At 42.3% G+C, this 23,104-nt stretch overlaps 2 protein-coding genes across 4 annotated transcripts in view; one reads left to right on the top strand and one right to left on the bottom strand.

Moving 5' to 3' along the window:
• Window positions 1–1,257, top strand: part of LOC124113740 (dnaJ homolog subfamily C member 21-like) — a 40,340-nt gene extending 39,083 nt beyond the window's left edge. The window contains exon 15 of the mRNA XM_048399656.1: window positions 1,014–1,257. Within this exon, the coding sequence (XP_048255613.1) occupies window positions 1,014–1,172 (159 nt within the window). The 3' untranslated portion in view covers window positions 1,173–1,257. The remainder of the gene's footprint in view (window positions 1–1,013) is intronic.
• LOC124113741 (cystinosin-like) lies at window positions 1,183–22,875 on the bottom strand. Of its 3 annotated transcripts, XR_007222167.1 has the most exons (10): window positions 21,000–21,699; window positions 18,681–18,762; window positions 13,828–14,034; window positions 11,653–11,793; window positions 9,743–9,842; window positions 8,947–9,066; window positions 6,169–6,339; window positions 4,886–5,003; window positions 3,700–4,200; window positions 1,183–3,361 (listed from the first exon to the last, which is right to left on the bottom strand). XR_007222167.1 is itself a non-coding variant. In XM_046474251.2 (9 exons), the coding sequence occupies exons 1-9, from the start codon at window positions 22,750–22,752 to the stop codon at window positions 4,037–4,039; spliced, it is 1,107 nt and encodes a 368-aa protein (XP_046330207.2). In that variant the 5' UTR covers window positions 22,753–22,875; the 3' UTR covers window positions 1,183–4,036. The 3 variants fall into 3 exon arrangements, 2 of the variants coding, with proteins under 2 accessions (XP_046330207.2, XP_046330206.2); XM_046474251.2 differs by lacking the exon at window positions 21,000–21,699 and adding an exon at window positions 22,749–22,875 and having other exon boundaries at window positions 1,183–4,200; XM_046474250.2 differs by having other exon boundaries at window positions 1,183–4,200.
• Window positions 22,876–23,104: the final 229 nt, after the last annotated feature.

Genomic DNA, 23,104 nt, shown 5'->3' on the forward strand with positions numbered 1-23,104 from the left:
AAGACCTGACCAGTTAAATACAATACCTAGTAAAGTGAATACTATACCTAACCAGGTGAATACAAGACCTAGCAAAGTGAATACAAGACCTAACCAGGTGAATACTATACCTAGCAAAGTGAATACTATACCTAACCAGGTGAATACAATACCTAGCAAAGTGAATACAAGACCTAACCAGGTGAATACAATACCTAGTAAAGGGAATACAAGACCTATCCAGGTGAATACTATACCAAGCAAAGTGAATACAAGACCTAACCAGGGTGCCATTGTACAAAACAACCTTAGCAGTACAATTGGTTGTGGGAGTTACGATCACCTTAGCGCTAAGATTGTTTTGTACAATGGCACCCAGGTAAGTACTAGTCCTGGCCAGGTCAATACAAGACCTACCAAGATGAATACTAAACTACTTAACTAAAATGGACCAACTTTCCTAAAGATCACTGCTGAACCTCATCGAGAAGTGAGATAAATTCTGTGCTAAGTTGGTGATGAGAGTGAAGGAGTTGGTGACATTGCTTCCCAAACAAGCTGTGGTGATGAATGGGCCAGGGATAGTTGTAATTAGAGAATGGACATATACTGAACAAAATGTTAGGGATCCTGAATATTTTTGGGGGAGGTCGGGTAGCCTAGTGGTTAAAGCGTTTGCTCGACACGCCGAAGACCCGGGTTCAATTCCTGACATGGGTACAATGGGTGAAGCGCATTTCTTGTGTCCCCCACCATGATATTGCTGGAATATTGCTAAAAACAGCATAAAACCATACTCACTCACTCACTGAATATTTTGGGGGATATTTTTTTGTAGTGAGCACACAATTTCTTGAAAATATCTCCATCTTTTTTTGTTCAATATATAATACACAGGATAATCGAGAATGACATTTTGAGTCTCATTCTATTAAACCAATCAATATATTTTTTGAAATATTGCTGAAAAATGTTTGGAACCCTACACATTCATATGCGTCTTGGGTGTGATTTTGTGTGGCTATGTGTTTCAGGTGTTCAAGTGTAATGTGTGTGGAGGTCAGTTTGGGACGCGGAACAAATTATTTACTCACATCAAGGAACAAGGTCATGCGCTCCGAGTTACAGACTCTACAGAAGAACCGAGAGAACGTCCTGGTGGCAAAAAGAATAAGAAGAAGGGGAAAAGATGACGAGAGCCAGTTTTGTTTTAGATAATTTTATTGTATCATATCTGTATATGACGTCATTGTTGAATAAAGAATATACCACTGAAAATGGGAGTTTGGTTTGTGAAGAAGTGGAATGGTTTGGTTACTGTTATTTAAGAAGTAAACGATGAGTGAGTTGTTTATCATACAATAAAACACTGCAGGGAGAATAAACCATAAGGGCTGCAGTGTTTTATTTGATGATCAACAACGACCACGAGTAGTTTATTTCTTATATGAGATATCAACATTATGTATAGCCTTTTTAAGGTTGTTGATAAAATGTGCAAGCTTTACAAATATTTACCCAAATTTTAATAATGATGACGCCCTTAATAGAATCCGACCTTGGAAATGTCGGACAAGACCATTTTTCGAACAGGTGGATTAAGTTTGGTATTTCCACAATCCTCACGTTGATTGTCATATCTCTCCCACTTTTGGATGCAGTCATTCAGCCACTGCATTTACCTGGGCTGTCCAGCTACATCTATAGGGAACAACTTACTTGACATTTCCCTCTCAAACATAACGTTGTCCAATATATGATGTCATCAAGTTGCGAGTGCATGTCCGAATCTTCAGAAATGAGGTCATACTAGAAAATGTTTTATCGTGAAATAAACCATTCTTTGTTCTTCATTGCTCTTTGCAATTTGTCATGGAGATATAATGAGTATTAGCTGTTGAGAATCTCTCGCTTTGTATTCCATATACCCTAATGTCATGCCCTGTCCCTATTTTCCTCACCACTTGGAAAAAAAGAAATATTGCGATTTTAATTTAAGCAGATAGCTTCTTGTGTGCTTATACCTATAAAGTGAAAACAAGCAATTCTGGCAATAAGTATTATTACTTCCAGTAGTGACAGTGCTGCTATAAATAAACTAACCCCTACCATAAAGATTGCTTTGACAATATGAATAAGTCTAGGGATTTTATACCACTAAAATAGAATTTATGTCAAGGATAAAACTTCATCACAATTCAGATTTTATATGTATAATATTTATGAGGACCCAAGCCAGGCCAAATTTTTTTTAAAAAATCCGACCAACTGACCAAATCTTTCACCAGTGACTGTAACCCAGAAAACAGAGTCTGGCCTAACATATAGTATTTATTTATTCACTTATCAACTCTGCCATCCACTTATACATTCACTCACTCAATTCACCCTGCCGCTCACCCACAATTCACTAAGCCATTCAAGCACACTTCTAACTCATCAAACCACCCACCCACCCACTCACTCATTCAGCCACCCATTCACTCAACTACACACCACCCGTTCATCAACCAACCATCATTATCTAGGCACTCACTCATTCAAGGAGCTCACTCACCCAACTAGGGCTGGGACGGGGTACTCGGGTCCTCGGGTCTAGTCACGTGATATATTGATTAATGACAAAAAGTATCTAAAACTCTATGTTTAAACTACAAGTCACTCATGTTCGGAGTTCTTCCTGACTACTACAACCATTCCTTATGACTTTCATATGTTTGAAGAAAAATAAAACTTTAGTCAACTTCTGTGTATACACCAGATCGTTTCATAAATGTATCTGAACACATTTTACCAGAGCTACGGTCAAACTTTTCCCAATTGGACAGTTTGTACCTACCTCTTTAGACATACAGCAGATACCCGGGTAGGGTCGGGTAATAGGGGGGATGGGTACCCGGGTAGTAAATTTGGACTCGTCCCATCCCTACACCCAACCACACGCCCATCTCTCAACCATGTCAGTTGTGTTGAATATATAATAGAATTGAGATACGAAACACTGTGTAAATTTGACAATGTTTTAGTTTCACAGTTGCAAGGTGAACTTATTAAGGGCTATGGGTGGGGTGGGTAGTATGTTGTAGGCAGTAAACTTATCTGAAAGAAGACTTTGATATTTTGGACCCCTCCCTTTTGAAAATGCTGGATCCGCCCTTGAGTTACAGGGTGAAGACTTTGACTAGAAATGATCACCAAACCGACTGATAGCATTTGTAACCAATATTTGGTCAGCAATATTAAATTTTCAGATACAGACGTGGCCTGTGAATAAGTCATTCTGGACCAGACAAACCAATGGTATTATGAGCGATGTCCCTGCCTAAAATCACACTCCATGAAAAAAGTCATCAAACCTGTCCACCCCCGCCGTTTCAATCGCCTCTTCCAAGCAATAGCGTGCTGATGACCTAATCTATCCTGGGTTGCCAAGTGGTCACACTCTCTGAAGCTGTGTGTTAGCTATTAAAGTGCGGACAACAATATTCAATAATAATATGTATCCTGTAGGGAATCCGAGCTAGCATAGGCTTCAAGCAACATATGCTGGTCGTAAGAGGCGACCAAATAGATCGGGTGGTCAGACCCAGTGACTAAGGCGACCAAATAGATCGGGTGGTCAGACTCAGTGACTAAGGCGACCAAATAGATCGGGTGGTCAGACTCGATGACTAAGGTGACAAAATAGATCGGGTGGTCAGACTCAGTGACTAAGGCGACCAAATAGATCGGGTGGTCAGACTCAGTGACTAAGGCGACCAAATAGATCGGGTGCTCAGACTCGATGACTAAGGTGACCAAATAGATCGGGTGGTCAGACTCCGTGACTAAGATGATTGCGTGTCTTCCAACCCCGAAGGCGTGGGTCGTTGCTCGCAATATTGATCATTGGATTGTCTGGTCCCGTCTCGATTATTTACAGGCCGCCTGTTCGGCGTTAAACAACAATCAAACAAACAATATTATTGTTTGACCATCAGTTGATCACAGCTTCGCTTCGCGACTCTGGTCATGTTGTAAAAGGTGTATCTCCCCAGTTCTAGAGGGTAAGGTGAAGTTAACTCTCTTCCCCACTGTCATTTACGAGAATGGGAGTCTGGTCCAGGACGACGACCTTATTCTTGTACATGCAGTTCTGTACGAGGAACACGACGTCGAACATCATGGAGAACAGTCCAAGGCCAAACTTCGTGGGATCGCCGATGATGGAGCCCCAATCATCTGTCACCATGAACAGATTCAACTTATACAATAAGAACAGAATAAACAGCATACAGACGAACTGACGAAGAGGTTGAAATATATTAATTGTTTCTCATGACGCCCTCGCCACCAAAATGGCCCCCGTCTCTGATAATTTTTCTCTTTATAAGCTGTATATATATTTATAAGGAACGGACTTATTTAAGTCACAAGAGTGAGTGAGTATGGTTTTACGCCGCTTTTAGCAATATTCCAGCAATATCACGGCGGGGGACACCAGAAATGGGCTTCACACATTGTACCCATGTCGGGAATTAAGTCACAAGAAACAAAAATATTTAATTGGCCAAAATGACAAACAGAAAACGCAACTTAAACTCGAAGGACACAAAAAAAAAGTTTCAACAGGAAATATTTACTCGCATGACAAAGTTTGATGAGTGTAACAAATTGACATTGTTGTGTCTGATTAACTCGTGTGAATACACAGAACCACTTTATTTAGGTGCATTTACAAAAACTCGAATTTACGTTCTTAATGTGTTTCTGTATATAATTGTCAATTAAACCGGACCTGGATGAATGAAACTTATATGGATGAATGAAACTGCGATTTGATTATGAACTTGATGTATGACTTAACACCAATCACGCACCCTCCCTCCCCATATATACACCCATGTGAACCGAGGATGAGACGTACCACTGTTTATGGAGAGAAGAAACATCTGCAGTACACTGAACAGCCCTCCAGTGAAGTCGCATGCCACAGCCACAATGCTGAACCCGGCTGTAGTCTTGTTCTTGTAGATCATGTAGGCCTGAAGAAGGTCGAGGTGTGATTTGACTCAATGTCTCAGGTCCCCATCATCACTTACCCGGTGTATTATCTCTTGTATTATGAGACCGCCTCCGTGGAGAGCGGAAGGTCCGGGGTTCGATCCCCCGCCGCGTCATACCAAAAGACGTTAAAGGGTGGTACTTGTTGTTAGCCTGCCTGGTGCTCGGCATTAAGGGGCTAAAACAAGGACTGGTCGGCTCGGAGTCAGTATATTGTGTCTGAGTGGGGTATTCATGTTAAACTGCGGCATGGTATCTCAGTGAGCTAGCACTATAAATCGGCATCAGTCCGGACTAGTACAAGCAGCCACAGACACACACACGTACATGCACGTCGCTATATAAGTGCAATAATCTTGGACGCGACGTTAAACCCCATTTCACCTCACCTCACCTCACCTCACCTCATCACCTCTTGTATTATGATAAATACCCTGGACCCATCGGCTCCTTTCGGAAGTGATGGTGCCGACTTACTCTCGCCTATCAATAACTGCCAGCATGAGTTCTCTCGCACAAGATTGTAATTTGATTGGACGGCTATTTTAAGTGTTGTGTTATTCGGATACAAAGTCATGAAAGCAAATGTGTCCAGGGTATTTGTCGTAATAGAACTGAGATATGACATCCTCTGTAGTCGATGTATGATTTATTATTATTACAGAATGGAGATATGATATATAACTTAGAGGGGATGACATTTATTTTAGTGATGTGAGGTGAAATGGCGTTTAACGTTTGGTTCTAGATTATATTACCAGCCTACTGAGATACCATGCCGCAGTTTAACATGAATACACCACTCAGACACTTTATACTGACCCCGAGCCGACGAGTCCTTGTCTTATCACCTTGATGCCGAGTGCCAGGCAGGGTAACAACTAGTACCATCTTTTAACGGTGGTGTTTCATAGGCGACTATGCTTGTCATAAGAGGCGACTAACGGGATCGGGTAGTCAGGCTCGCTGACTTGGTTGATGCATGTCATCGTTTCCCAATTGCGCAGATCGATGTTCATGATGTAAATAACTGGATTGTCTGGTCCTGTTTCGATTATTTACAGACCGCCGTTATATAGCTGGAATATTGCTGAGTGCGTTAAACAATAAACAAACAAAACAACGAATCGGTAGTGTCTGTGGTACCTGCGGCGAGTATTTGATGAGAGTGATGCCAAGCTTGATGTAGGAGAAGTAGTACAGGTAGGTCAGCCAGGTGATCTTGTGGCCCACCGCCACAAACAGCGTGATGACCAGAAACAGGTAGATGAGGCCTTGTATGATGTGACACACCCTCGAAATCTTCTGACTGCCTCGCTGAATCAAAGGGCAGATAATCATTCCATTTATCAGGGACGTACTTATAACCATTGAAAAATCAGTATCACTTCACGATCAGTTGGGATTACGCCGATTTGAACCGTAGTCTATTTGTACGTATATATCGCGGGGTGTCATATTAACGTGGGCGGGGTAGAACAGGTCTTCAGCAACCCATGCTTGCTGTAAAAGGCGACTAAGGGGATCGGGTGGTCAGGCTCGCTGACTTGGTTGATGCATGTCATCGTATCCTAACTGCGTGGATCGATGGATGGTCTGGTCCAGACTCGATTATTAACAGACCGCCGTCATATAGCTGGAATATTGCTGAGTGCGGCGTTAAACAACAAACAAACAAAATATTAATGTGGGAGAAAGTGATGCAGGCCCTGGACGTTTCCATGTCATGAAACTCTTCAGTACGGGTTAGGTACAGACGAACCAAGAATCATAACCAGGTCGAATGTTAAATTCGAACTCACGTCCTTAGGGTTCTGGCAAGCCTTAGGGAATTGATACACCTTAAACGACTAGGCCACCACTCACAGACTTAAGAACAAGTTACAGTGCGTATACGTGAGTTACAGTAGTCTAACTGCGAAGGACACCCTACCCTTAACAGACGAAGCATGTATACTACACCCATAAGAGTATGTATGTATTAAGAACAATGTGTTCCATGCTCACGGGATGCACTTGGACTAAATACACAACCAGGTGGCATATTTCCGCAGGTATCAAAATGACGAGGTGTTGTCTGTTGATACCAATGGACACAACGCGCCTGTTGTCATCAAGTATCTCTAACAGCTATCCCTGCGAACAGTATGTCAACTGTAGGGAATGATGCACCTTCCATTGCCACTGTGGCGAGGTGGTCAGTGGAGTTCAAGAGGAAGAGAGGGCCTCGTGAATGAGTATGGTTTTACGCCGCTTTTAGCAATATTCCAGCAATATCACGGCGGGGGACACCAGAAATGGGCTTCACACATTGTACCCATGTCGGGAATCGAACCCGGGTCTTCGGCGTGACGAGCGAACGCTTTAACCACTAGGCTACCCGACCGCCCCCAAGAGGAAGAGAGAGCCTCGTGAATGATCCACGACCAGGAAGACCTTCAACTGCCACCACTAAAGAAAATGTGAACTTTGATGCTCGATGACGCACTACACATATAGCCAATACAAAAGGCACGATGAGACAGCTGATGACGTTTAAGGAATGGACGGGGCATAACAAAGGTTCAGGACGTGGGGCTTCTAGGCTTCTGTCTCCTGATCAGGAACGGTCCAGGTTCACCATCTCTTTTGCGAATTTACATCGTTTTGAAGCAGACCCAACTGATTTTGTTGAGCTAACGTCTCCCCCGAAGAAGAAGGCAAATTCGAAATGAATCCTAGAGGAAGATCATGGACATACAAACATAAATGAAGCACTGGGGGATAATGAGTTAAGCCAGTACCACTTGGCAGGACTACGTCATGTATGAACCACTGGAGCATCGTGAAGTTTCAGCAGGACTAACGTCATACATTAACTACTGGATGATTATGAAGTTTCAGCAGGACTTACGTCATACATGAAGCACAGGATGATCATGAAGTTTCAGCAGGACTAACGTCATAAATGAACAACTGGATGATCGTGAAAATCGGCAGGACGTACGTCATACATGAAGCACTGGATGATGATGAAGTTTCAGCAGGACTTACGTCATACATGAAGCACTGGAAGATCGTGAAGTTTCAGCAGGACTACGTCATATATGAAGCACTGGATGATCGTGAAGTTTCAGGAGGACTTACGTCATATATGAAGCACTGGATGATCGTGACGTTTCAGCAGGACTAACGTCATAAATGAACTACTGGATGATCGTGAAAATTCGGCAGGACGTACGTCATATATGAAGCACAGGATGATGATGAAGTTTCAGCAGGACTTACGTCATACATGAAGCACTGGAAGATCGTGAAGTTTCAGCAGGACTTACGTCATATATGAAGCACTGGAAGATCGTGAAGTTTCAGCAGGACTACGTCATATATGAAGCACTGGAGGATCGTGAAGTTTCAGCAGGACTTACGTCATATATGAAGCACTGGAAGATCATGAAGTTTCAGCAGGACTTACGTCATATATGAAGCACTGGAGGATCGTGAAGTTTCAGCAGGACTTACGTCATATATGAAGCACTAGAGGATCATGAAGTTTCAGCAGGACTTACGTCATATATGAAGCACTGGAGGATCATGAAGTTTCAGCAGTACTTACGTCGTATATGAAGCACTGGAGGATCGTGAAGTTTCAGCAGGACTTACGTCATATATGAAGCACAGGATGATCATGAAGTTTCAGCAGGACTTACGTCATATATGAAGCACTGGAGGATCGTGAAGTTTCAGCAGGACTTACGTCATAAATGAAGCACTGGAGGATCATGAAGTTTGAGCAGGGCTTACGTCATATATGAAGCACTGGAGGATCGTGAAATTTCAGCAGGACTTACGTCATATATGAAGCAGTGGATGATCGCGAAGTTTCAGCAGGACTTACGTCATATATGAAGCACTGGAGGATCATGAAGTTTCAGCAGTACTTACGTCGTATATGAAGCACTGGATGATCATGAACGAGGACAAGGCTAGGGCGTGCAGGGCGAAGAAGACGTCATTCAGCCTCACCGGGTTGATGCCCCGGGGGTGTATCGTAAAGTAATCGGCCTGGGGAGAAACAAAGAAGTGAATGAGTGAATGTTGTTTTACGCCAGTCAGCAATATTCAGCTACATCACTGTCTGTTAAAGTGTACACATTGTAAATATATATCATATACTAGTACCTGTGACATCCGTGTACCGCCAATAGCGTAATTGATGCATCTAATGTATCTGCGATGTACGTCCTAGGATGTACTTCTTATACCCTGAGTTATTTTCTGTTCTGACATGCAGTCAGCCAAGTATGGAAATAAAAGAGGACAAGTGCTAGGGACAATTTCTGACATTGGTGTCTACAGGAAACACCCTTACAACCAGAACCCCGTTCCACAAAGCGATCGCAGCGCAACTACAGTCGTAATTCTTTGTTAAAGTATGGGAGTTACCTTAACCTTAGCGCTACAGTAGCTTTGTGGAACAGACCCCAGGTCACACATTGTAACCACCTTGACTTCATGTGTCGTCTCTTAAGGGGCGGTCGATGAGTCTTGTGGTTAAAGCGTTCGCCGAAGACCCTGGTTCGATTCCTGACATGGGTATAACACGTGAAGCCCATTTATGGTGTCCCCCGCCGTGATATTGCTAGAATATTGCTAAAAGCAGCTTAAAGCCATACTCACTCACTCACTCACTCGACTCTTACGGTAATCATTGGGTACTGTTGCATGTGTAGCTAGCTACCTGTATTGTCGGTATCCAGAACAGCCCACAGTTGTAGAGGCTGTATGCGATGAAGCTTGTGATGTTGAAGCTGAGAAAGTCGAAGTTGAGGCCCACGATACTGGAGATTATAGTAGGATTGTACCACTCTACATTGACAATGTAACTCTATGACCTCTCTAGAACACAGTTACTTGTGGCTTGAAGGTGTGTCAAGGCTCGGTACTCGAACTGGGTCTTCACCGTGAGGCAGGAATTAATGTACTTAACTCCATCCCGGGTTCGGTGAGTGAGTGGGTTGGTGAGTGAGTGAGTGAGTGGGTGGGTGGGTTGGTGAGTGAGTGAGTGAGTGAGTGAGTGAGTGAGTGAGTGAGTGAGTGAGTGAGTGAGTGAGTGAGTGAGTGAGTGGGTGGGTTGGTGAGTGAGTGAGTGAGTGAGTGGGTGGGTGAGTGGGCGAATGAGTGAGTGAGTTAGTGGGTGAGTGAGTGGACGAATGGGTGAGTGGGCGAGTGGGTGAGTCAGCTCACACATTTTAGCCATCAGATCCTCATCGTATCCCAACTGCACGCGTGCACGAGTGAGTCTAATATAGACGTCGCCTCGGCATTGTTTCAGACAAATAGTGACGTTGAAAGTTTAACATAATATTAACCACAAAGATGCCACTGCGATGTAGATGTGATATTTGTGACATTCGATTCCTGTTAAAATAATAACACATACTTTTAACATTTTGCTACGTTAAAATAACGTCCTGCGAAATCTATGAACATATTTTAAGCACGGAACAATATCTTACACAGTTAACAAAACATTTTTTGTATGTTTGCATGAGTAAGTGAGCCATGCTTTAACGTATTTCAACCATAGCGACCAATCAGTAATTGTCCAATCACTTTCAGGCATTTGGTAGCGGATTTAAAAGTTGAATGTTATTTCATAAAGATTGAGTGAGTATGGTTTTACGCCGCTTTTAGCAATATTCCAGCAACATCACGGCGGGGACACCAGAAATGGGCTCAACACATTGTACCCACGTGAGGCTTCGGCATGGCGAGCGAACGCTTTCAACACTAGCCTGCTCAATTTCATAAGTTAAGAATAATAGATATCCTCTAAAGAGTAGGCGAAACCACGTATTTATTTCACCGGTACATCCTCATGCCCTGTTGAGTATAAAATATTATTCGAAATTGCATCCCTCAAAACCAGCTTTCTTTCAACAGCCTCGCAAACATGCCAGTGAATCCTGTTCGATTTGGTCCAAATTAAACCCACTAGGTCACTACACACTTTCAAAAATGATGAAAACAGAATCGCATTTCAGCACAATTTACACCAAACACTGTGTAAGAGCCACCACAGTGACCCTTCTGTCTCAAGCAGTCAAAGAGGCGCGTGAAATCGTAAAGTTGACTGGGGACTTTCTCAACCCTATCGAACACATGTGAAACGAGCTGCAGACCGCCCTGTCCTCCCGGCAACTCTACAGGAACTTGGCAATGCTCTTACTGAAGAGTGGAACAATCTTCCGTTGGGAACCTTCCAGGCATATATTGGGAGCATGGGACAACGGTGTCAGGCTGTGATCGCATCACGTGGATCACATACATAAATGTATATAGAAACAAAAGGAGAAGGTTTTTTAAAATATTTTTCCGGGTTTTTGATGTATTAAAATCCCTGTACATAGATCATAGGGCATGAGAGGAAGGTATATATACTCAAAGGAAGTGGCATGTTTACAAGAGAAATATTGTCTGAGCTGGATGATGTGGAGCTATTTCAAAGTTTTAGTTTCAGCTAAATAATTTCCTTTCAATTTGTTTTTGCGTCAGGTATCTACATGAATAATATATAAAATGACCATGCATTATACGAAGGACCTATAGTGTGTTTTTTGATGGGGTACTTGCACTTTCAGATGTTACCTCTTCCTCTTCCAATTGGTGTAGACTTGGGGATAACCCGCCACTGTCCAGGCAACGAAGTAAATCCAGCCAATGACAACCGAGGCAATATTCAACACGGAACTTTTCATGACATCAACCCGGATGTAGAGTGACGACAGGCTACGGAAATGCACAAATCATTCGATTAAGTTTCGTAAGTCACTTTGTCAATTAAATTTTTTAAATTATGAACTGCTACAAATGAACCGTCTTTTTATCTGTGTATCTTCAAAGGTTTTTCTGTGTTTATTTCAACTCAGTCACTCTAAAAGTTACTGGGGGAAGGGGGGTCACGGATGGCCCAGTCGTCTAAGGCGCCGCGATTCGCTGTGCAGAATTGCGTCCCTTGGGCACGCCAGAAACCTAAAATTCTGGGTTCGAATCCCGGTTCGCTCCGATTATGTTTCTAGGTTTGTCAGCACCATACCCGTGCTCGTGGGTTTCACCGAAGTGGTAAACGTCTGAGACCTGCATCACTTCGGGCTTTCCTCCAACATTAAGCTGACACGCCGCGATATAACTGGAATACTGTTAACTAAAAGTTACTTATTAGTTTTGTTACATCCATTATATGTTTTCAAAAGTTATTCCATTATTTTTGCGAACACAAAACGCCGTCGTCAGAGACCAATCAGTCCCGGGCATCTATGGAAACAGATTCCATTGGCCGCAACAGGCATACATCGGTAAAAACAACATGAACAGATCACTGAAAATCAGACCCGTGAAGATCCGGGGTAGAATAGGTCTTCAGCAACCCATGCTTGCCGTAAAAGACGATTATGCTTGCCGTAAAAGAAGACTATGCTTGCCGTAAGAGGCGACTAACGGGTGGCCAGGCTCGCTGGCGTGGCTAATGCATGTAATCGTATCTCAAATACGTAGATGCTCATGATGTCAATCACTGGATTATCTGGTCCAGACTTGATTATTTACAGACCGCCATCAAATTGCTGGAATATTGTTGAGCGCGGCGTCAATCAATAAACAAACACTGAAAGTCAGTGATGACACCAGGAATTCGCGAACAGGGTAAGCATGTCCTGTCCTACAGGTTGCTCCCGCAAATCAAACAATTGAATCATTGAATCAATAATTGAAATTGTGTGTTCTAACGTGTTTAACATTTTTTGTTCATCAATTAGTTTTTTCCGTTTCCGATAGGAGGTACGCTGATTGCAATTTACAGGAATAGATGTACATTTTAAAACTTTCAAGATTATCAGTTTTGTGCTGGTATTGTATGACCACCAAAGACAATAATTATCTACGGTCTACTATGGAATCCTATAAGGGACATTGTCATCCTTTAAAAAACAAGCAAATTAACCAAAGCGCAACAATGCGTCATTGCGACTACGCGACATTTAGTCCATTTGTCGCATTGTCGCAATGTCGCGCTTTGAATAATCTTTTTTTATTTTACCAAAGGGCGCCAACGCGACAACGCGACAATGTCCCTTCTAGGATTCCATAGTCTACAACAAAAACAGTTATTTTCCGCTCACAGGTTAACTGAATCTGGTCTATATTTACACATCTTCGATTATCAGGTGTATAGTTTTATTTTTATATATACCCTCGTCTCATTCGCTTAGTTTCGAGCTGTCCAATGAAATCACTCCCCCCAGCAAGAGAAAGTATGTGCTAAGTTGGCGATAGGAGCGGTGGAGGTGATGACGTCATTTTCGAAACGCAGCTATTGAGGTGCATGGGTCGAGTATATTAATCATAGTAGAACGGAGGTGCAATACGCAGGATAACCGAGGATGATATTAACAAAGACCCTTCGTTAACTCGATGTCCCATGGACCTTAGAAAAGGTGTCGTGTTATCCGCAGCTCGACACAAGACGGAGTACCTGTTTTAGGGCATAGTGTCGACATGGCATAAGCATATACATGTAGTTAATCGACTTAAACAATACACCGAGCGATCCGCAGTTCGACACATGCGTAGTGCCGATATTAGATTATAATTAAGAGCTCCGCCTTGAAAACATTACATCATCTCAGAGTTAAAACATTTCGAGTTAATGACTTCGCGTTAACTAGGTTTCAAAATATGTAATAAATTAGATATTAAAAGTTATCTTTAAAAGGAAATTTGTATTTTTTTAAATAGCTTTTTTTGTTTATATACAAGAATTCTTACTCTTGCAGCTCCGGTGACGTTGAGTTGACGCCGACAAAGACGTGGCCAGGGTTGACCCCGGAGATGTGGACTTGTCTGCACGGTGGGGTGTCCCTCCTTAGCGTTAGGTTATGGAGGGGGGCGACAACCTGTCTGTCATCTGAGAAGAATACCCCTTTACCAGTGTCATAGGTGAACAGCAAGGTGGCCGTCTTTGACAAGGGCTGTCTGTGACAACAATAGAAAGCAGTCAGTTACATGCAAACCGTTATCCTTTTGTTCAAATGTCAGGAATTTGCCATAGCTTTGACAACCTGTGACCGTCCGACCTGCAGGTCATCTCGCAATGGAAACAGTTACTGTTACAGTTATAAATATTTGTTCTTGGCTCCTTTCACCATAAAAACACACAAACTCACATGGCATATTTCAAAATTCTAAATTTGTTCTCCAAATTAAGTAAGCAACCATAAAAGCCTCCATAGGTTGCCCCACCTTCTCGGGCATAGCCTTTTCGACCAATCACCAAATGACCTGGCGGGCCCGTGTGCGAAATACGCATATGTCGGAAAGCGCACGTTAAATCCCAATTTATGTTAGTAAGTCTTTCACCATAAGGGAAAATTGTGCCTTTGTTGAAATGACAATTGTACTTCGAAGACTATCTTTGATATTTTCTCTTTGCAAATTAGATTTTTTTTCTATATTCAGAACACAGTAGGGGCTGATCAACGTGCACAGTAGGGTGTGGTCAACGTACACAGTAGGGACTGGTCAACGTACACAGTAGGGACTGGTCAACGTACACAGTAGGGACTGGTCAACGTACACTGTAGGGGCTGGTCAACGTACACAGTAGGGACTGGTCAACGTACACAGTAAGGACTGGTCAACGTACACAGTAGGGGCTGGTCAACGTACACAGTAGGGGCTGGTCAACGTACACAGTAGGATACCGTTCGATACAGCTAAACTTTAATTTAATTAAAATCAGATTTATAGTTATCGTTTAGTTAGTCTAATTTTAATGAGATGCAAAGAGACAAAATAACGGGGCGGAATCGAGGTACATTCACTTCTAACAATGGGTCACTGCCCAAGACCTGAACGGCGTGAATTTAATAGAACTACATATAGGACACTTATTTTCAAATCAGTCCTAGGCTCGAAATTTCTTGTACTAGAGTGCCAACGGTTAAATCTTATATGCACAGTTAAAAATGTTACTTTCAAATTCCTTGTAATGATGTGTACTACTCGAAACAAGTTAAAGAACAGCCTCTTTGGAAGGCTGTACGCTGCAATACCCACCAGCCCATTCGTCACCACTCGCATATTTCCAAAACCTACAATAAGGAGGCTACACTCGGCTCTTCCCGGAATGGGACGAGTTGGTCACGAATGCCAACCAGCCATCACATTCGTCACCACTCGCCCCTTTCCGTAACCTGCTTGTCCCGGAATAACGCGAGTTGGTCACGAATGCAGCCACCACAGATTAACAATAGTCACAAATAAACGGGTGTTCTTTAACGTCTTTTTAGTAGTATATATTATACGAAACCAGTGATAAATGTCCCTTCACTAAACCTGAGTGACTCGTTAAACAACAAACAAATATTCCGTCAATGTAATCTGGACAAACATCTCTAATGAACACACGGGCACACCCAATGCACTGTCTGATCCATACAATAAATATACACTGGAGTTCAATAGCGTTATCAATCTCAGTGAAAAGGAAAGGGTCGACTTCCAGTTAGATTACAACTGATTATTATCAAGCTCGTAGTGAAATGTCATTCTCCGGGTGTGGAAGATGGATCAGAAGTATTCTTGTCGCAAACATAAACATCTTTGTGAGTGTCGCGTGGCACATTTGTACGGTGGCCCATACCCGCCACTGGTGAGATCATTTTTCACTGTATGCCTCTATATTTTATCTGGCGGCTGCCAGATACTTCCACTGGTGAGATCATTTTCCCCTGTAAAGCTCTATATTTTATATCACCAGTGGAAGTATCTGGCGGCCGCCAGATAAAATATAGAGGCATACAGTGAAAAAATGATCTCACCAGTGGCGGGTATGGGCCACCGTACATTTGAACCAAAATACATTTCTAATTTTCTATCCCTGCAGTTATCAGGTTTAGGGACTTTGACAAAAACACTTTGAGTGACTGGCTTCACAATGCCAAATAAAGTATGCAGCATTTACATTTTAGCAACAAATATGTCTTTCATTGATAATGCAAGAAGGGCAACATAAATATATCCCCGTGATGGGTTTTCGGTCGCTTAGGAAACAGTCATAGTTTTCTCTCTAGTCGCACGAACAACTGTGAAACATCTCATTCACTTATGAAAGACAACTTTCTCTTCAAAACAAGCCATCACCCTAGTATTATTAATGTATGTGTGATGCTACACCCCCGTTATAGCACGAGTAATCGCGATATGATGTCCGAAAACCTATGATGCGACGATACTGGGATATGAAAATGTTAAATTTGGCTGATTCTTTCTACATTTTACTACTAAATATAATACAACTAAGATAAAGTTGCATTTAAATTTGCACTGGTATTGAAATTAAGCCCCATTAGTTGTACATCAAATTAGTAACAACCATTCCCAAAACCGGGATTCAATTAAACGTATTTAAATTCAGATATCGATTAAAAAGATATAGCTTTCTGAAATATGCATTTCATTTTCAGAACGAATTTTTACTCTCGGAATGATCAGAATTCAGTTCAACGTTTCGCGTCCAAGGGTTGTAAGCTATTGAAATAATATAAACTGTAAAACAATTACAATAAAACAAAATTAAATCTCGTTTGAGAAACAGACAGTTGGTGATTCCATAAACAAATCATAAATGTATGGCGTATAAAATTGATATGATATAATTGATTTCAGCAATTAGCAATATTACATACATACGTTTTCATTTACCTTGGCATTCAGTATAGCTTTCGATATGAAAAAAATGTCTCTCTGCATGTAGACATTGGGATCAGATGAATTAACTGTGGGTAGGTAGCTGTAGTTACTCGATTGTCCGTTCATAGCGTGGAATAGTCTAAGTATGGTGGTACAGTTTATAAACGCAACAAACGCTCACACAATCGTAACAAAGTCCTTTGTTTTTTCCTCTATACCATTGCCTAACCTATACATAGAGATTTTTATACGAGCATGTGTGTCATACTGATTTTACTAAACGATTATCAGAATTCTTGGCGGGAACGGGTGGCCCAGTCGTCAAAGGTGCCGCAATTCGCTATGAAGAGTTACGTCCCTTGGGCACGCCAGAAACCTATGATTTTGGGTTCGAATCCCGGTTCGCCCCGATTATGTTTCTAGGTTTGTCAGCACCATACCCGTGCTCGTGGGTTTCACCAAAGTGGTAAACGTCTGACACCTGAATCACTTCGGGCTTTCCTCCTCTAATCGCCACACTGTGGTAACGTGCTCACAGTTAGAGATCTTTAATTTTTCTTGCTTTGCTGTAGAGGTTGAGCTGTAGCGAGCATTGAGATCTGATTGGGAGAAAACTGGAGACTTTTCTGCCATGCTTGTTTGTGATGCCTCACTTCACCGAAGTGCTAAACGCCTGAGACCTGCATCACTTCGGGCTTTCCTCCCACATTAAACTGACACGCCGTGATATGACTGGAATACTGTTAAAAGCGGCGTTAAACACAACTCATTCACTCACTCAGAATTCTTGTATTTCACGAAGCCTGCTATGGTCATGGCCATGTTACAAACCACCGTACACCCAAGAGAAACACGTGCGAAGTACAAAGGCTTCATTAAAGACTTGAAACTTGAATTATCTCAAGTAACTGACCGTGATGGCGAGGAAGAAAAATGGATATAATTGGTAACATTTCAGGCGAATCATGGACCGCCTGCTTCACAATGCTACACGATAGTTTGTATTGTTTTATGAAGAACTCTGATTCACATTATTATGTGACTTGAATATCCGCATGATTATGGCGAATAACGATGATAAATAGTGTATGGTTACAGTTCAGAACTGCGTCGGTGTGATTTAATACCAGAGAATATGCATGGGTGTGTCGCTATGGTTTGCATTCTTACACATTGAAAGACCATCGGGTCAATTGTATTCGACACGCACGAAGAGTTGACATTTCAGTACTGTAGAAGCAAGTTTTTGAGTCGCTATAATGTTCTGAACCTCGGTCTAGAACACCTTACAGGCATTCTAAACGTGTTACATCGTCAGAACACGTGGAAACGTTCTAAATGTGTTTGTAGAACTATTGTTATACGTCGAGAACACCAGTGTTCAGAATATGTTCAGAACACTTGGTCGCGTTTTGAAAGTCTTACACCCATGTGTTCTGTGTAGTTTTCAGAAGAACACTTGGGTTTAGAGTGCAGCTGTTGGCCAAGGAGGGGTCATTTAACTTACATGATGCTGATGAATGCATATAACTCGCGAAACATTTTTGCGTCTGCTAGTCGTTTTTTAAAACACGTCACCAAACAATTGTGTTATAGTGTTTTATACGTTCACTCTTTGTCTACCTAATGTGCATTGCCATAGCATCTTCCCGAGGCAAAGACGTTAACTGACCATACAAGTCCAGTGGAAAGATGGCATCATGGTCGTGTTTGTTGTCTTCAACAAAGTGACAAACATAAATTTGGACTTTCGTCAAGCTGACAAGCCGTGATATAGAAAACATTGTTCCTGGTGGCGCTATAATCACTCACTCACTCACTCACTCACTCACTCACTCACTCACTTTCGCATCATGTAACTTTCGAGTGTTTATCTCAAAGTCATTCTTTTGAGTAGTATATATCCGTTCGCTGCCCTCGGTACTTACGACAGGCACACATTGGCGTTACTGCTAGATCCTCCTTGAAGCGTAATGGCACGTGGGGTCATGGTCACCGTCACATTGCCTCCTGAAAGTAAAACGTTTATCATCATACTATTCATATTTCCGATGACACTATATGTAAAGTGTTACTATACCGTGCATCGTTTTACCCTTACAGCGAATCTCGAATTACTATTTTGAAAGAGGATCGGCGCAGGGTCCAGTCTCATTCAAATCAGATCTTTCACTCCGATATGACACCTCTCGGCTTCTCGTACAGGAGTGAAGGATGTGATTTAGTGAGTTGGGTTTAACGCCGCTTTTAACAGTATTCCAGTTATATCGCGGCGTGTCAGCTTAATGTGGGAGGAACGCCCGAAGTGATGCAGGTCTCAGACGTTTACCACTTCGGTGAAACCCACGAGCACGGGTATGGTGCTGACAAACCTAGAAACATAATCGGGGCGAACCGGGATTCGAACCCACAATCATAGGTTTCTGGCGTGCCCAAGGGACGCAACACTGCACAGCGAATCGCGGCGCCTTAGACGACTGGGCCACCCGTGCCCCCTGAGTGATGGATGTGATATGAATGAGATAACACTGTGTGATATATACGTAGATGTAGACCAGGGACATTATATGATATCGAGCTGTGATAACTGGAGATAACTGAAGGGCCAGGTAGTTGAAGTCAATAGATGCGTCATATTTAAGACTATGTTCTCAGTGCATAAAAATATACGAGTACTTTTTCCCAGTGGAGCCTTAACGGTTGTTCGACCCGTGAAGATCCGGGGTAGAATAGGTCTTCAGCAACCCATACGTGCCCTAAAGGCGACTATGCTTGTCGTAAGAGCCGACTAACGGGATCGGGTGATCAGGCTCGCTGACTTGGTTGATGCATGTCATCGTGTCACAATTGCGCCGATCGATGTTCATGATGTAGATAACTGCATTGTCTGGTCCAGACTCGATTATTTACAGACCGCCATAATATAGCTGGAATATTGGTGAGTGCGGCGTTAAACAACAAAGAAACAAACAAACATAAACATATCCGAGTATGTCCCAGTGGAACCTTAACGTCGTTTGTCAAGCCGAGGACATGCATGCCGCGAGGGAGAATAACGCCTAAACACAACGTTTAAACATTAGTTTCATAAGGTGTCCTTATCAAATGCATGCATGAATGAATGAATTGTTTCCTTACTGCTAGGCCACAGGTCCACAGTATTTAAATGACTTACACATTTGCAAATTTGATATTAAGCAACATAGCATGGCATATAAACAGTCCGATTTCGTAGTCAGCTATTGAGAGCATATGACATTAAGGGGGTAAACCTATCTGCAGTTGAATTTACATAAACATGGCAACTTATATATTTACTTCTTCATAGTCCCATTTTTCATAGACTGGGAGGGTATGTTGTTCAACCCAAGTAGCATTTAATTTACCTTGTTCAGAAATTCTCATTTCTATGTGTGTGAGTGTGAGTGTGTGTGTGTGAGTGTGAGTGTGTGTGTGTGTGTGTGTGCGCGCGCGTGTGTGTGTTGATGTAAGTGCGTGCGTGTGTGTGTCTGTGTGTGTGCGCGCGTGCGTGTGTGTGGATGGATGTAAGTGCGTGCGTGCGTGCGTGCGTGCGTGCGTGCGTGCGTGTGTGTGTCTCTGTGTGTGTGTCTGTGTGTGGATGGATGGATGTAAGTGCGGGCGTGCGTGTGTGTGTGTGTGTGTGTCTGTGAGTGTGTGTGTGTGTGTGTCTGTGCGTGCGTGCGTGTGTGTGTGTGTGCGTGCGTGTGTGTGTGTCTCTGTGTGTGTGTGTGTCTGTGTGTGTGTGTGTGCCTGTGTGTGTGTGACTGTGTCTGTGAGTGTGTGTGTGTTTGGTCTGTGTGTGTGTGTGTCTGTGTGTGTGTGACTGTGTGTGAGTGACTGTGTCTGTGTGAGTGTGTGTGACTGTGTGTGAGTGTGTGTGTGTGTGTCTGTGTGTGTGACTGTGTGTGTGTGTGTGTGTGTGTGTGTGTGTGTGTGTGTGACTGTGTCTGTGTTACATCTTTTGTTTACATTTGTACCGAATTCTTTCCCAATAACACAATTATAAAGTGTTAACATGCAACGTTATAAAGCATAAATCGAAATAGATATTAAATGTATACCTTTCAAAATAACCATCACATTGACCCTCTTACTTGGATCTAGGCTGTGAAACATGGTATAAAGGAAAACGTGATATGATAACAATATGTATAGTATATAGGTCAAACGAAATATACAACCTTCCATTTACATAAGTAAATGACAGTAAGCTCAATACTACTTACCGTAAACGTCTGTAATGAGCCCAATACATAACAATTGTAAATACACAGTGTAAGTTGACATGCTTATCCTGAAACATCGACGAGACTCATTCAACAAAACGCCGTTATTGTGTGATATCTGTCAATCATAACTTTAGCACATGACTGCACGCACTCGGAACATCAACGGACACGGAAACTGTACCGCAGAAGTCAAACAGGTTGAGACAAACAGGTGTTGAAGGAAAATCAAATTCGGTAACTTCGCTATTCCTACCCGTATCCCCTTCGGGATAAACATTGCTGTTGAATATTGTTGTCAGCGTACTGTAACCTGAATCCGTAAAGGGGATAGATTTCGATGTATATTATTACCTTGTGTACTCCACGATTTACAAATTAACGCGACCCCCTCCCCCCAAAAAAAGAAAAACAAACAAACAACAAAACAAAACAAAAGAAATACAAGAAAGAAAAAAAAGAAAAACAAACAAATTAAAAACGAAGTTTCCTTTACATCTACAAATTCAAAGTTACGTTTTCACCAATCTCATTAAAATCAAATCTAAGTTCTCGCTGCCGCTAAATAAAGTTTTGTTTAGAGAAAGCGATAACTAAGATCTGATCTTAATGAGATTGCGTTTTCACGAGCTACATTTTTAAGCAGTTGACTTTAAAAGGTCACGAACGCAGAGCATTTTGCTTTCCTGGGTTGTTTGTTTGTTGTTTAACGCCGCACTCAGCAATATTCCAGTTCTACGACGGCGGTCTGTAAATAATCTGGTCTGGACCAGACAATCCAGTGATTGACATTATGAGCATCGATCCACGCAGTTGGGATACGATGACATGCATCAACCAAGTCAGCGAGCCTGACCACCTCTTGCTAGTCACCTCTTACAAGCATAGTCGCCTTTTACGACAAGAATGGATTGCTGAATACCTATTCTACCCCGGATCTTCACGGATCTCCTTGATTGTAAAAGTATAGCGAATTTCGGACGACCTGTTATATCACCCCGGTTACCTTTCCTAACACACAGTTCATAACGAGAGCGCACTGGGTTCGAGGTCGACGTCCTGCCAAGGAAGAGGTACTAGTATACAGACATATATACGAACATATACCAGCCCAGATATCTTCACATACATTGGTTCTGCAATACTGACATTTTTCATAGGTGCAAAGTGCATCAAAAGATATGGTTTGTTCAACGCCGATCTTAACAGCATTTCAGTTATATCACGATGTGGCAGTGTTATCCAGGAGGAAATCCATCCCGTAGTGAGGCAGGTCTTTGCTGAAGCCTTCGGCCAGTGTTAAAGCCATAATTTCACACACGGAAGTCACTCAAGAAACTGGGAACCACCCCATTAATCACATAATGCAAATATGAAGCCATGACATGCATGGAGAAACACATATTTTAACACATTGAGAAGGTCAGGTGAGGCGAAATATGGTTTAACGTCGCGTCCAGGTTATTGCACTTATATAGCGACGTGCATGCACGTGTGAGTGTGACTGCTTGTACTAGTCCAGTCTGATGCTGATTTATAGTGCAAGCACACTTAGATATATGTAACCTGGTAAAACGAAAGTTTGACATTAAATCGATGCACGAAGCTTATCAAAAGTAGATCCTTCAAGGCCTGCAGGCCCGGAGGATCCTCATCTCGGCATCACTGTTACTTCACTAGCGTCACCTACCACTGTAATGGAGCGTAGTGGTCATACACACTCAACAGTGTTAAACAATATTCACTCACCCATATCGCTGACATCCTTGATTATCCAGTGCACTAATTAACCATTCTATCCATTGGATGAGGATAGGATTCACTGGATAATCGAGGGTGAATACTCTCAAGCGAGTAACCCCAAATGTACTGTATATAGATGTCATGTGACACACATCAGCTGTACTGTATATATATGTCATGTGACACACACCAGCTGTGCTGTATATATATGTCATGTGACATGCATCAGCTGTACTGTATATAGATGTCATGTGACACACACCAGCTGTATTGTATAAAGATGTCATGTGACACACATCAGTTGTACTGTATATATATGTCATGTGACACACACCAGCTGTACTGTATATAGATGTCATGTG

This window comes from Haliotis rufescens, unplaced genomic scaffold (assembly GCF_023055435.1).
Source record: "Haliotis rufescens isolate VD_foot unplaced genomic scaffold, xgHalRufe1.0.p SCAF_2, whole genome shotgun sequence".
Classification (NCBI taxonomy): Eukaryota; Metazoa; Mollusca; class Gastropoda; order Lepetellida; family Haliotidae; genus Haliotis; species Haliotis rufescens.